General features: G+C 33.8%; 3 protein-coding genes across 6 annotated transcripts; all 3 read left to right on the top strand.

The window, feature by feature from the left end:
• The first annotated feature begins 281 nt into the window (after nucleotides 1–281).
• Nucleotides 282–1288, top strand: Rnasek (Ribonuclease kappa). Its single transcript, XM_072906456.1, has 2 exons — nucleotides 282–535; nucleotides 629–1288. The coding sequence occupies exons 1-2, from the start codon at nucleotides 467–469 to the stop codon at nucleotides 851–853; spliced, it is 294 nt and encodes a 97-aa protein (XP_072762557.1). The 5' UTR covers nucleotides 282–466; the 3' UTR covers nucleotides 854–1288.
• A 180-nt stretch (nucleotides 1289–1468) lies between these two features.
• On the top strand, nucleotides 1469–7017 carry LOC140673444 (major facilitator superfamily domain-containing protein 12). Of its 4 annotated transcripts, XM_072906434.1 has the most exons (9): nucleotides 1710–2073; nucleotides 2200–2546; nucleotides 2618–2825; nucleotides 2938–3146; nucleotides 3243–3605; nucleotides 3711–3867; nucleotides 4396–4517; nucleotides 4591–4735; nucleotides 6170–7017. In XM_072906434.1, the coding sequence occupies exons 2-8, from the start codon at nucleotides 2240–2242 to the stop codon at nucleotides 4692–4694; spliced, it is 1470 nt and encodes a 489-aa protein (XP_072762535.1). In that variant the 5' UTR covers nucleotides 1710–2073; nucleotides 2200–2239; the 3' UTR covers nucleotides 4695–4735; nucleotides 6170–7017. The 4 variants fall into 4 exon arrangements, with proteins under 4 accessions (XP_072762546.1, XP_072762540.1, XP_072762538.1 ...); XM_072906445.1 differs by having other exon boundaries at nucleotides 1469–1939; nucleotides 4591–7017; XM_072906439.1 differs by having other exon boundaries at nucleotides 1469–1975; nucleotides 4591–7017.
• Nucleotides 7018–7139: 122 nt separating this feature from the next.
• Nucleotides 7140–13004, top strand: LOC140673436 (serologically defined colon cancer antigen 8 homolog). Its single transcript, XM_072906427.1, has 9 exons — nucleotides 7140–7831; nucleotides 8314–8451; nucleotides 8868–9201; nucleotides 9291–10071; nucleotides 10213–10451; nucleotides 10593–10704; nucleotides 10909–11026; nucleotides 11554–11630; nucleotides 11717–13004. The coding sequence occupies exons 1-9, from the start codon at nucleotides 7632–7634 to the stop codon at nucleotides 12220–12222; spliced, it is 2505 nt and encodes an 834-aa protein (XP_072762528.1). The 5' UTR covers nucleotides 7140–7631; the 3' UTR covers nucleotides 12223–13004.
• Nucleotides 13005–13624: the final 620 nt, after the last annotated feature.

Raw genomic sequence — 13624 nt, 5'->3', positions numbered from 1 at the left:
CTATATATGTACACACATTACATAATGTAAATAATGATTATATAAACTCACTTATTAGTATTATTATTATTATTAATGTTTATATTAATTATTAACTTTTGTAATATGATTGAAACGGCTATAACTATTATAGTAATTAATTGTAAAAGCTACGTTAAACTTCAAAGTAATGTATATTTATGTTACATACATTCAAACATGCAGAATCTATGTATTTTTATTATCTATGGTTCGGAAGACGATCTATCGATATCGCTCGAAACACAAGTGCGACTCTATCAATATCGTTATCGCTCGAACGTCACATGATTACAAACCCTCATCCCTGTGGCGGATCGTTACGGGAGATTGTTTGACGAGTGTAAAAGGACGTGTATTCGGTGAATTTTCGAGCGTTGGCGCAAGAAGTCGGATGCGTGATTAGATTGAATTCGATTATTCCGCACAGACGATCTTATCGGTAAGGATGAAGATCTGTGGGCCCAAGTACGCTTTATGTGGTCTAGTACTGTCCGTTTGGGGCATATTTCAACTGGTAAGAGAAATGTTACAATTGTCTTTTCTTCCTTTACACGAGGGAGATCTCTTCAAACAACCAAGTCAATTTTTTCTTTCTCTTTGTCCTCAGCTTCTCATGGGAGTATTCTTCTACGTCCGGAGTGTAGCACTGGTGGAGGACCTCCCTCTGGGAGAAAAACAGTTTACCTCGCTGGAAAATTTTTACGATGTGGTGGATCGCGGTTACACGCAGAACGCGTACAACTGCTGGATCGCAGCATGCATTTATGTTCTTACCTTCCTCTTCTCGGGCCATCAGTTCTATCTCAATTCCAGATCGTCTCTTAGTGTATAAGTAAATACCTAGTGGATATTCAAGGATGTAGTAGAGCATCCAATGTGTAATTCTGTACAGCTAAGAAACAAATACATCAAAGATTCTATTATAGCTGCATTAATCATCATTAGACTGTACAGCTATATAATTGAATTGTAATTCAAGCGCAATGTCTATTCAAAATGTTTGGCTGTCGAATATTTCTAAAAGAACAATAAGGAGATATTTATCACGCATGTATATTAATGACATTTCAAGCATCAATATAGAATATCATATATTAATATAACTGAAATATGGAATCAACAAATTATGCAATTCATAAGAATTTCATAATTTGTTTTATTTATTATACAGAATAATATATTTCAGTCATTAAATTTTAATTCTATTATATTGGTTACGTTATTGATATAATAATATATATTTAATAAATTGTCCGATAAATAACAACTATATTTTTCTGAAACCTTTCAATTATACAATCCATAATGTTTACAATTTTTTGCTTTTAAAAAAATATTCGTGTGAGTAGTATTAGCACATGGCGAGAAAAGCTAGCTCGCTGTCACGCGGTTATTAGTCGCATACATAGTAAATAGTAACCGTGTAAGTGGGCTGTCACTTTTCGCTGTGCTCCTAGCGACCACGTGACAACGGGCTATCTTTTCGCAGAGCGCTGATATACTTATTGGTCGATATTTTTTAATTTTCTCAATAATTTCGAAAATCGCAAAATGATATAAAACTTTTTTGCTCAGTTTGATCCGTTATACCTGTACGCAATAGATTTTTTACGAATTACCAGACACTCTATATATATTTATTTGGAAACATTTGTTTACATGTGATCTATTCTTATTGCATCTTTTATATTCTGTTTTTCTCATTTTCCCCTTTATTCTTAAAAAAGCAAACCTGTTTCATTTTTAATAAAATTATAAGAAAAAAGCCTTTCTATAAATTAAAAAAAAGTATGCATGGTATGCACCTTTGATTATATTATCACTTTTATCGACGGCGATAAAAGACAGATGTCACGTGACAACCTACATTTATAAATACGAGACACACAGTTTATACAGATACGGCATACAGCACAGGGTACAGTATGAAGGAGCGATTAATAGATTCATATAGGTGGTTACTTGCTTGAATCTCTGATTTTGATATATATATTTTTATCAAAATTTAATTAGGTGGAGTAGATCAGTCTACACTCTTATCAAAATAACAAAGTAACGTATGAAGTTTCATGTTTTTTATCACGTTCTTTTTGCTAAACGATCCAGTAATAAGTTTAATCACTGATATGAGTCATACCGTTGTTTCTTTCATAAATAACGTAAATTATTTTTCCTCAGAGGAGCCAGGGCTATTTATGCCTGGTAACGATCTCTCAGGATGGAACCTGGTACAAGCAGCCCGACAGATGATTATACGGAGATAATACGAAAACTTCCCGTCTATTTAAAATTGGCCTATGGCACAGGCCATGTGTTAAATGACATCTGTGCTTCTATGTGGTTCACCTATCTGCTGGTGTTCTTTCATCTGGTTCTCGGATTTGATCCGACTTTGGCCGGCATTGTGTTACTTATTGGTCAAGTAGCAGATGCCTTGGTCACTCCATTTGTCGGCTTTCAGTCAGACAGGAATGACAACTTCTGGTTGTGCCGATATGGCAAGAGGAAAACTTGGCACCTGATAGGTATAATTTCACCCTTATTATCATCCTACGCTTCTGCTTTACAATATTATAATAGTTAGTTTGATTTGCAGGCACCATTTGTGTACTACTAGGATTCCCGTTTATATTTTCGCAATGTCTCGGCTGTGAATACGCACATCAGTACGCACAGTTAGTTTATTACGCTGCTTTTGTAGTAATCTTTCAATTTGGTTGGGCAGCGGTACAAATATCGCACTTAGCCTTAGTCCCAGAGTTAACACCTTCTGAACACGAGAGGACCGAACTCATAGCTATAAGGTAATTACAAAAGAATCATAAGCAAAAACAAAAGAATATATAGAATAATCAGTTGTTTTAAATATGCATAAATATAAATAAAGCCACATATGTCTGTTGTAATCATATATAGATTCACATTTACTGTCTTCTCCAATGTTCTCGTTTACTGCATTATGTGGGGCGTGTTACATGTAACGAGCGATGAGTATGACTCTCAAATTGGACCTGGTGACATTCATAAATTTCAAAAAGTTGTTCTAATTGGAATAGCAGTTGGACTCTTAGCGTCTATTATATTTCACACTGTCGTGAAGGAAAGTCCTAATGGTGATTCTAATGGTAATAGAACGCAATTAATTGAACGTTTTGTGACATATTTATTTGTTAATTGTCGAGAACTTTCAAGATCTCTCTTAACAATGTTGAAATTTTTAGGTAGTTTCTTACATAGAAATGGTAGGACAGCATTTATGTTATTGCGAGACTTCAGATTGTATCAAATAGCTTTCGTTTATATGCTTACGCGACTATTCATCAACTTATGCCAGATTTATATGCCTTTGTATTTACACGAATCACTGAATATGCCTGCTACTTCTCTGGCTTATATACCATTGACCATGTATCTCAGTAGCTTTTTGACGTCTTTAATCATAGAGAGACTTAATACGAAATGGGGTCGAAAAATTGCGTATTCTATCGGTGCTTTGCTAGCAATATGTGCTTGCACATGGATACAATTCGGCAATAATGATACATACGTCAAATATCAGATCTATGCTGTTGCTATATTATTAGGTAAATAAAGTACAAGCTTGATCTATATATAATACAATATTAAGTCTCATAAGTTTAAGAAACTTTAAACAACTTGCTAATTTAATTCCTCGTCATGTGTTTCAGGATCTGCGGGTGCAATAATGTTGGTGACCAGTCTCGGTATCACTTCGGATTTGATAGGGAAAAATACCGAGAGCGGTGCCTTTGCTTACGGAATTATGAGTTTTACAGATAAATTGAGCAATGGTCTAGTTGTAATGGTCATTCAGTACTTAGTGAAGTAAGTAAGAATGTTTAATATATATACAGGGTGTCCGGTAATTGGTGAAAAATCTGCTAATAGCAGATTCTTGAGATCATTAGGAGATGATTTTTCCTCAGCGAAAATGTCGAAGCATCAATAATTTCCGAGTTGTAAGCGATTGAAAAAAAGATGCTTTTCGCAAACTAAACTTTTTGAAGTTAAAAAATTACCAAAACTACATTCTTCAGTTAATTTCAGATAGAGTACTTTAATAGAATTTAATTTAAGGCTTAATTACAAGAATATATAATAATAAAAATTGGAAACTTGATGACGTCTTTCGATATTTTCGTTGAGGAAAAATCGACTCCAAATGATCTCAAGAATCTGCCATTAACAGGTTTTTCACCAATTAACGGACCTGTATATACATTGTATTCCTGTATATACATTGTATATGTATATCAAACTTGAGAATATATTTCAAATTCTTTTTGTCTCGATTTTATCATCCAGGGAATTATAGTTGAAAGAAATATCACTTACTTATTACTTGTCTTTCAGACATTTGTCGTCCGGTTATGCTAGTTATTACTATAAAAATATTCTTACATACGTTTGCGGCGTGTCCGCGGCGTCCGCTATGCTGATGATTTTATACATTAAACCATTCTCACGTGTTACGGGTAAGTTTAAAATGCTCATATAATAATTACAAATTTCAATATTTTGTTATGTAAATATGAAAAATTATTTTAGTCTTTGATACTTTACACAATGATGAGGATGAGGGTTTTATAGAAACTCCAAATCCGATCGATGGAAACTCCAACATGGACCAACAACTGCAAACTAATACATAATATATGTCGATATAGTTTGCAAATATTTTAGCACAAAATGTGTAAGATACAAAGATATATTGATATTTATTTTAAGAAAAAATAATAAGCAATATATATGTGCTATGCGCGCGCTATAATATGTGATATATATATATATATTGAGCGAAATATTATCTTTTTTATTCGACATTTACGATTGATATTTTCTTGTTCATATTAATACAACTTAATATATATTTTAATATATATTTTAATATATATTTTAATAATGTTATTGTAATATATTTTAATGATGTTACTGTAATATTTATTTCTTTCGTTCCATTTAACGCATTTATTGTAATACGAAATAATGTAGACAATTTTTTAAAGTAAATATTTTAGATTTTTAATTCAAGTATATATTATATTTTGGAGAATTAAAATGTGAATAACAGTATTATTTTCACAACTTTAACACAATTATCTATGCACATATATTACATTTAACAGTTATGCACGTTACTTACGTTATTTACGTATATTGCATATATATTGCATTTTATTATGCAAACGTAAAAGCACACAAAAATAATTTTAAGTATTATTATTTTATTGATTATTTTAATATGAGATTATTTTTCGTTCTCTCATTTCTCTTTTGTATATTTTTATTTAATTTTATCTTATATCGTGATGTATTAATTTTATTAAAATGAGGCTGCATTCCCTTATTCATTGCCAGTACTGAAAATATATAGTGTATGTAAACTATAGATTTTCAGTACTGACAATGAATATCAAAATACAGTCTAAATATTATGGTATAACTAAAAATGGTAAAACAGACGAAATAATTAGCCATAGTGTTCCACATCTATAGTTAAATTTATCGAAAAGATATCTTGTAAAGCGTCTGTTACAAAATTTTTCTGTAGAAGGGCTAGAGTCGATGTAGGATTTTTTGATACTGTTTTGCAAAAATATAATATAGTTTATCGACAAAGTATAAAAGAGAAATGAGAGACTTGCGACACATTCTGACGTGACGAAAACTGAGTACAATCTATGTTCGATCGATTTCGCAATCAATTTCTGCCGTTTTATTGCAAATCTATTAGCAAAATAACGAGCTTAATGTGATGTTAAACATGAATGTGTAATCTACTACTGCAATTTCTCAAATCTGCTGCCATTTTTCCCCTCCGAACGGGTTTCCACCTTGATGTGGTGGAGGGGCTTATAGTTGCGTTCAAAAGTTTATCTGCCCAGAGATGAACTTCTGGATTCAATTAACCAAGAGGAACCCCTAAGGCAAGACGTTAGTAATAGTGCCGAGAGCTGCATGGTACAAGGGAAATTGCGTCGCGAACGGTGCCTCCTGAATACCGGGCGACCTTCAGGAGTATTTAATCAAGCCCCGGGTATTCGCGGCCCAAGTGATACCGCACGACCGCGGTATTTGTGGGATGGAATACTATGAAAATAATAAACTCAACAAAAAACTTTCTTAGGGCGCGATTTTGATTGGCAAAGGAGGAAAGCAAAACTTGGGGACTGAGACAGTCAAGGATCATCCTTCGAGAGATAAGAAAATTCGCAGATACAGTAGAGCTGCCAGACGCAGATGGAGAAATAGCTTCGAAAACAGAAAATGAAGAAGGAAAATTAATTTATCACTTCGACTCGCGAAAATAAAAGAAAGATTGAGGAGGCTCGCCCGTCTAAATGCGCTAGACTGAACAACACATTCAATTTATCCATAGATCACTTGTGCAAAGAATCTGTAATCAATGATCAAGAAACCTCAGGTCCAAGTGCTAATAAGCATATCCAATTTTTATCCCGAAAGGATATTAACGACATATCCGTTTTGATAATGAAGCATATCCTCAGCATGCTCAAGAACTTCCCTGCTTTCACAGAAACTCTGAGTTTAAATTCATTAATCATTTTTAATTGCGCCAACAAAGAGACTAGAGAATGGCTAAGTAATTTAACACCAAAATTGACTCTAGGCGATGAGAGTCAATTGCGCATACTGGATTTTAATAAGTTGTTGAAGTATTATTTTGCTAAAGTGCACGTGAGTAATTCTGCGATTACTATTAAAGATGCTTTATTTTTTTTTTTTTTGCAAATTAGAACGAGAGTCTGGTGATTAGATCTCTTTTCCTAGCAACAAAAGTAAAATCGCCAAGAGCTTTTTATTTATGGCTTTTGGAAAAACATCGCTTCTTAAAAGCATTGAAATTTATCCTTTTGCGTTCTGGTCCGAGCAATCATAAAGCTAAATAAATCAGAGAGCTTGAATTAAATACTAATTGAAAATAAATTTATTGCAGTATTTTTTATATTTTTATTATGTCTTTTTTTTTAAATATATGCTTTGCACACCGATCAAATTTTTCATTTATTTAAAAAAAAAACCTTACTTTTACTTAAAAAAAGAAGCCTTAAAATTGCGATATAATTTCTGATAGTAGATTAAATGGTTTTTTTTTTGTTTTAATTATTTAGTTGAAAATTATTTTATCCTAAACGTGGCTTTTAAATAAAAACTTAGTTTTCGCACACTATTATCGTCATGATCGTGGCGCACTGTTTGATCATTCTGTTTCCATAGGAATTCTACAAGAGACATGAAAAATGTCAGGAGGCGATAGCGCCAGCATTCGCTCTTCTTGTCTACCAAAGGTATGCTTTATCGTCAAAGGTATGGCTCCTGGCTAATAATACAAGTCACGAAACGTACGTATCGGTGGTACGGTGACGGTACGGTATCACCTTGCCCCTCTCCCGAAGGTCGAATGGTACCATCGCACGCGAGCCACCGCCAGGCTCTTTCAGTTATTACATGCAATGTTGAAGCGCGCCGTTCGATTTTCTTCTCCCGACCGGGAGGAGCGTATCATCGATTGGCGAGCGTTCTTGGAGTGAGGAGCCGGAAGTACCTCGAGGTAGAACGCGCTCAGAATGTTGGCGGCGAACACTGCTTACGGTCGTCGTGAACATCACCCCTTCGCAGCCGGCAGTTCGACGAGCATCGCGACCAACTTGGGTATAACACGCCCGAAATTCTTTCCGAGGATCATCACCAGGTTGAAAACGTCACCTGACATAAACAACTACGCGGATCCGGCGAGCGCCGCACGGATGAAGCGATTAAAGAATAGGTGAAATTGGAATTTATTTATTTATTTTTACTCACATTTATTTCTGGAAGAACATCTCTTTATATTTTTGAGATTTTTCTTTATTTCTTATTATTATAGATAAGAAAAGAAACGAGAAATTTTTGTAAATTATGTAAAGATAATAATTTTGCATATACAAAAAGAATAAGAATATAGTTACACGAATGTAAAAACTTATATACATAATAGAATAAAGAAAAAATTAGGAAAATATAGTTTCGTGAAAAAACTATGATCGAAAAAAAATCATAATTTAAATAGTACTAATGATTTTCTTCATTGAATTTTGAGAAAGAGATTGATGTCAAAATCGACAAATATTCGATACTTCTTAAATTGAACTGAAATATTATTTCGGTTTAACATCCTGATTGTCAATTAATTATCTTTATTTGAAATTTATTTGTGCGAAATAATTTTTATGTTTAATCAATTGAGCGATAGAAGTAATTATGTTGTAGGAAAACAAATGGAGCTTCAAAGATGGATCTAAACAAGAGGAAGCCGGCAGATTATATGGAGTTTGCATATAGAGAAGCTATCTCGAAACTGAAATATCTGTTGGCTGAATCTTACACGCCGACAGGAATATCCGGAACGTGAGTTGACGAAGAAAACAATAAAGCCAGTAAACGATTAAATAATTACACGTAATCAATGTCCACAAATAAAATTGAACAAGATGATAATAATAAGTTTATATATAAATTTTCACATGAAATAAAATTCGGAAAATAAATTGTAATAATTAACCATTACATTTATATTTATGTAAATGTATTTAAATATACTTTATCAATTTAAAGAATGTGTCATATTGAAATTTAATTTAACTTAGAGTAAATATTATCCAATTAGAATAATTTCACCTGCACATTTATAATAGATATATACATGTATTTAAAAAGTACACTACAATTTTTTTACGCATTTGTTTTATATAGAATTTCTAATTATATGTTATATAAACAATAAAATATGATAAAGAGAGAAAAACCACATGATTTTTCTACAGAAAGCCGCAGAGTATTCGGAATATATACAAGAGCAGTAACCTGCGAATTAGTGAGTCCGGAGAAGACACGGATGATCAGAGCATGATCAGCGAGAGTTTTCCCAGGAAGAATCTCCGTGGAAATGTGATTTCAAATACTTTTCCTCCTCTTTCGAAGACTATTCAGTCATCGAAGGCGTATAGTAATATAGCATTGTCAAAGGCTGACCTTCAATCCATTCCTCCAGAGTTAACGTCATTTATCGAACGGCAGGAGGACTATATAGAACAATTGGAACGAGAATCTCAGTACTGCAGAGATGAACTGATCAATTTGCTGAGCAAAGTTCGCGAGGTAGGTAGTTCTTCGCTGAATCACAATGCAATTAAAGGCTACTGCAATAAAACTCGATTGATGATGATGATGATGATGATTTTTCGTAGGTCGTAGCCGAAAATGAGGCATTGCATAACAGGAATCAAACTACTTTGTCCAAGTGCGCTTTGCAGAATCACAAGGATCACTGTACTGGGACGGATCAAGAAAGTCACAAGCAGGACATGAACGATCATCATGTCGATAACTTGGAAAGCAAACGAGAAAAATTCCTGGAAGGGCCCAGTATAATATTCGAGTCAAGAATCAGCGAGTTGGAGGCACAGTTAACGCAGGCAAAACTAGAATTACGGAAGGTACAGGAGGAGAATCAAATAAACTTGAAACGTTTGTCCGAGATTAGCTCGAACGAGAGTGGCGGCGAATTGAAGGCCGAATTGGACAAAGCTCTACGGGCCAGATACGAGGCCGAGATGAAGCTGGAGGAATTACAAAAATTGTTGTCGGCCGCGAGAGACAAAGAAACCGAAGCGACGCACAAAGCGAAGCGATCTATGGACGACAGGCAACAGATTGAGTTTGAGAGAAGTCAGAGTGAAATGGAGATTCGGAGACTAAAGGACGAGCTGGAAAGGCAACATGATAAGTTACGAGAGGCCGCCCAAGAAGCAAATAGACGTATAACCGAGGAAAGGCAACAGATAGAGCGTCGGTACAATCAGCAAATCGAACAATTCACTGCCGATATCGCATCCCATTGGGAGACCGCCAACAAGTCACAATTGGAATCTGAGAAACAGCGACGAGAGATTAACGAGTTGAAACGAGAGTTATCTCAGAAACAAACAACCATTGATAATCTGAAAAAAGAGTTTCAAAATAAGATATGTAAGTTAAATTTACGCAGCTTTTTATAATTTATAAGTATTATAAATGTTGAAAATACCATGCATATTTACATGTGTAAGATCTAATTTTTTATTTGCGCAAGATTACATAATTATAAAAAAATATTTTTATTTTGCTCAGCTACCTTGCAAAGTGATCTTAATCAGGCGTTAAGCGAGAAAGACGCGGCGGAACAGGAAGTCTTAACCGGCAAATTAACAGCTGAACGAAACGAAAGACAAGCTCGACAAGAGCAGAGTAGATTGCAGGCAGAGATAAATTCGTACAAGCAGCGTCTGGAAAGAGGAGACGCCGATTTGGTACATTGCAGACGAGAAAATCTAAGACTGGCAGAACAAATAGCAGCTTTGGAGAAAGAGGTGAATGTGTACCATTTTTTAAATTGTAATCAATATCTCTGTTGTCAGTAGCAATAATAAAAAAAATTGAAGGATTATTGATTATAAGAAGTTTCAATAAAATGCGACATTTTAAAATAAATTCCTTGTATACATTTTTAGATCAGTATGAATAAGATTGTACATCCCGAAGATAATCGTAAAGAAATTACGCCTAGATTGGAAAACGAAAAGGAATTGACTTCAATGATAATGGACATGGGGACTAAACATGGTAAGATATCGCCCTAGATATGCCTATGTTAGGTATATTGTCCGTGAAGGGTGTTACTGTGTGTTGACATGATTTTGACTTAAGAGTGATACCTCTCTATGTGTGTGAGAAATCGGCATGCTGACACTATGCCTAGCATAGGCGGAGATTGAGATTAGTCGATTAACATCGCAACAGGCTGATCAGGCAACGTAAATTTCGCAGCTGCCACGGTGGCGGGCCTAGAAGACGCCCTGAATAGTCAAGCCACGCTCGTCTCGAGACTGACTGCCGAATGCCAATCTCTCACACAGCGTTTGGAAGCTAACAATCTTAAACACAAGTATATTCTCAGTTCGACTTGCGGAACTCAAAGATATATAATTCACTTTCAGCTTCAATCGTCAAACCTTTATCAAATTTATTTGGTTTCGCGATTAATTAAATTGATCCCCATGAAAAAGCACATATTGACGCTCATTCTTACGTAAACACGTGTGAATACTTCATGCTAATTAGTAGATAAGAATGCACCACTTCTCTCACGATATATATCTGCGGCTATTCTGTGTTGACAGAGGGGATCGTTGAGAGAGACGTGACAACAGTTGGGCAAACCGCTTCGCCTTCGAGCAAGAAACGTACCGTTAAGGTTGATCTAAAAGTAAAAGTAATTCCAAAAAAGAAGTCAGACACTTCCAAAACGACTCTATCAGCACAGTAATAGCGACGTGTATCCTAGAACAAAATAAGAATTATATACTACGCTCGATGTGACTTTGATTTTTTGCTAATAGTTAAACGTAATATTTTTAATTCCATACTTCATCTGTCTCTCTTTCCGTTAATCCATTTACACATTTATCTCAGGAAAGAAATGGCCGACCTACAAACCAACATAGAACACTTGTCAAATAAGATACAAGGCAGTCTTGTAAGTCATGAAGGTAGTGATTCTTATTTATATAATTTCACACTTTTTATATACAATCGAAACGCGTGAACACGTTTAATAACAACGTTTACTTTCTAGGAGGAACTATTATGGAAACTAACAACGATATTGGAGCTTTTCATTATAACACTGCAATGGATTCAGTAGCCCCATCGCATGCGAAGGGATTACCAGTTGGTGCTCAAATGATTCATCAGGAATACGATACCGTGAGTGGTCAACAAGTAGAAGCGAACACGCTAATTGGAAACGATCAATCGCCGAACGACTTATATGACTTATCGGGCGATCAAAGACGTATTACGGAAAATAACTTTGCACCGAATGCAATGGAAACTATGGATCAGCAGATGTATCAGCAGCAGGAAGAAGTGGGTCGTAATAATGAAGAGTACATAGCGAACGATCCAAATATGGACGCTTACATGATGGAGCAAGAACATAATCAATATAGTGATTATCCTTCGCAGTATCAAGAAGGACAATATGTTAATGGCGACCAATTCAATGTAACAACGGAGCAGATGGACGATAATCAAACTGTCTCCGATGTAGTCAGATCAAATACTGAAACTTTACACTAATTAACTTTGTATTAACGATATATACGCGCATATATATATATATGAATATAATCAGAACTTCTGTATTAATTACTTTCAGATTCTCTAATGGTTATTTTTCTTTTTGCAATGTTTTTTTCACTACTCACATTTTCATCACGTTAGATTGAGAAACAGACAAAAGATATGCACTCAGAACAGTCTGTCATAGTATGTAATAAAAATAGACTGAGCACAAAGATTTGATCAACATGTAGAGAAACTGAATGGAGTATCTTGTTATCTCTCTTTTTCTCTCTCTCTCTCCAAAGTCATGCAAATTAATTGTATAGAGAATGTCATTACACAGATGTGAATGAAGAAGAAAGAGAAACTACATATACTTTTTTTCTCTCTTTGCTATCAAAGCATTATAGATATGGAAGCTGTTTAATCTATTATTATAATACTTTGTTTTTCACTTGCTTTAAAATTTTAAGATGTTTATGATTACATAGGAAATATAAATATATAGAAAGAGTAGCACAAGAAGGAAAGTGATAATTACTAAGGAATCTGTGAAAGTGATCAATATGGAGATTCTTGATAATATGTTTATGAATAAACATGGAAAGAATATAGGATAATGCATAACTCAAAGCGATCAAACTTCTTGAATTATTTTCAAGCCTATTCCTAAAGTGCAAATTTACAAAGCAGGTTTTTCTGTAACGTTATACAGTTTAAGTAATATATCTAAGAGTGTAATAATTTATTTTCTTAGTATATAGACTTATATATTTTTTAATGCACAGACTATTCAAACATATAAAGGAAAATGTTTAACAGCATTTCTCAAAAGTATCAGTTCTTATTCATTCCATGGATTTTGAATATGCAAATTATTACACTCAGGAATTAATATTAATTTTTATAAGGATTAATATTGATCTTTATATAAAGGTTAATTTTTGTAATTTACTTTTGTATACTATTATGTGACAAATTGTGATTATGTGATAGATAGTGATTTTACAACATTGTAAAATGTTTAACATTTGTAGATTTTATCATACTTAATCACAGTCAATCCTTTAAAAAAAAATTATGTTTGATGGAATCATGTCTATAATAGAAGCAAGTTCAAATTTATATATGCGTGTGATTTAAAAATTTTGAAGAATATAATTCAAAGTGTTCAGTTATTAGCAGGATAAAGTACCTGAAAGTTTATTAAATTTCAGAATTATAAAAATAATGCTTCATGGAAAAGAAGAAATCTATTTTATATAGATAATCATAAGCTCTCCATAGCTTTGGACAATAAACAGAAACAGATATCAGGATAGTCCTATGACTTTAAAGCAATTTTATGTCATTAGAGTAGTATTTTTTATAAAGTATTAAAATGAATGAAGGACTTCAAAAGAGAGATATCAAGTCT

Source organism: Anoplolepis gracilipes, chromosome 1 (assembly GCF_047496725.1).
Source record: "Anoplolepis gracilipes chromosome 1, ASM4749672v1, whole genome shotgun sequence".
NCBI classification, from domain to species: Eukaryota; Metazoa; Arthropoda; class Insecta; order Hymenoptera; family Formicidae; genus Anoplolepis; species Anoplolepis gracilipes.
The sequence above is the reverse complement of the archived record's forward strand: the minus strand, read 5'-3'. Positions and strand labels throughout refer to the sequence as shown.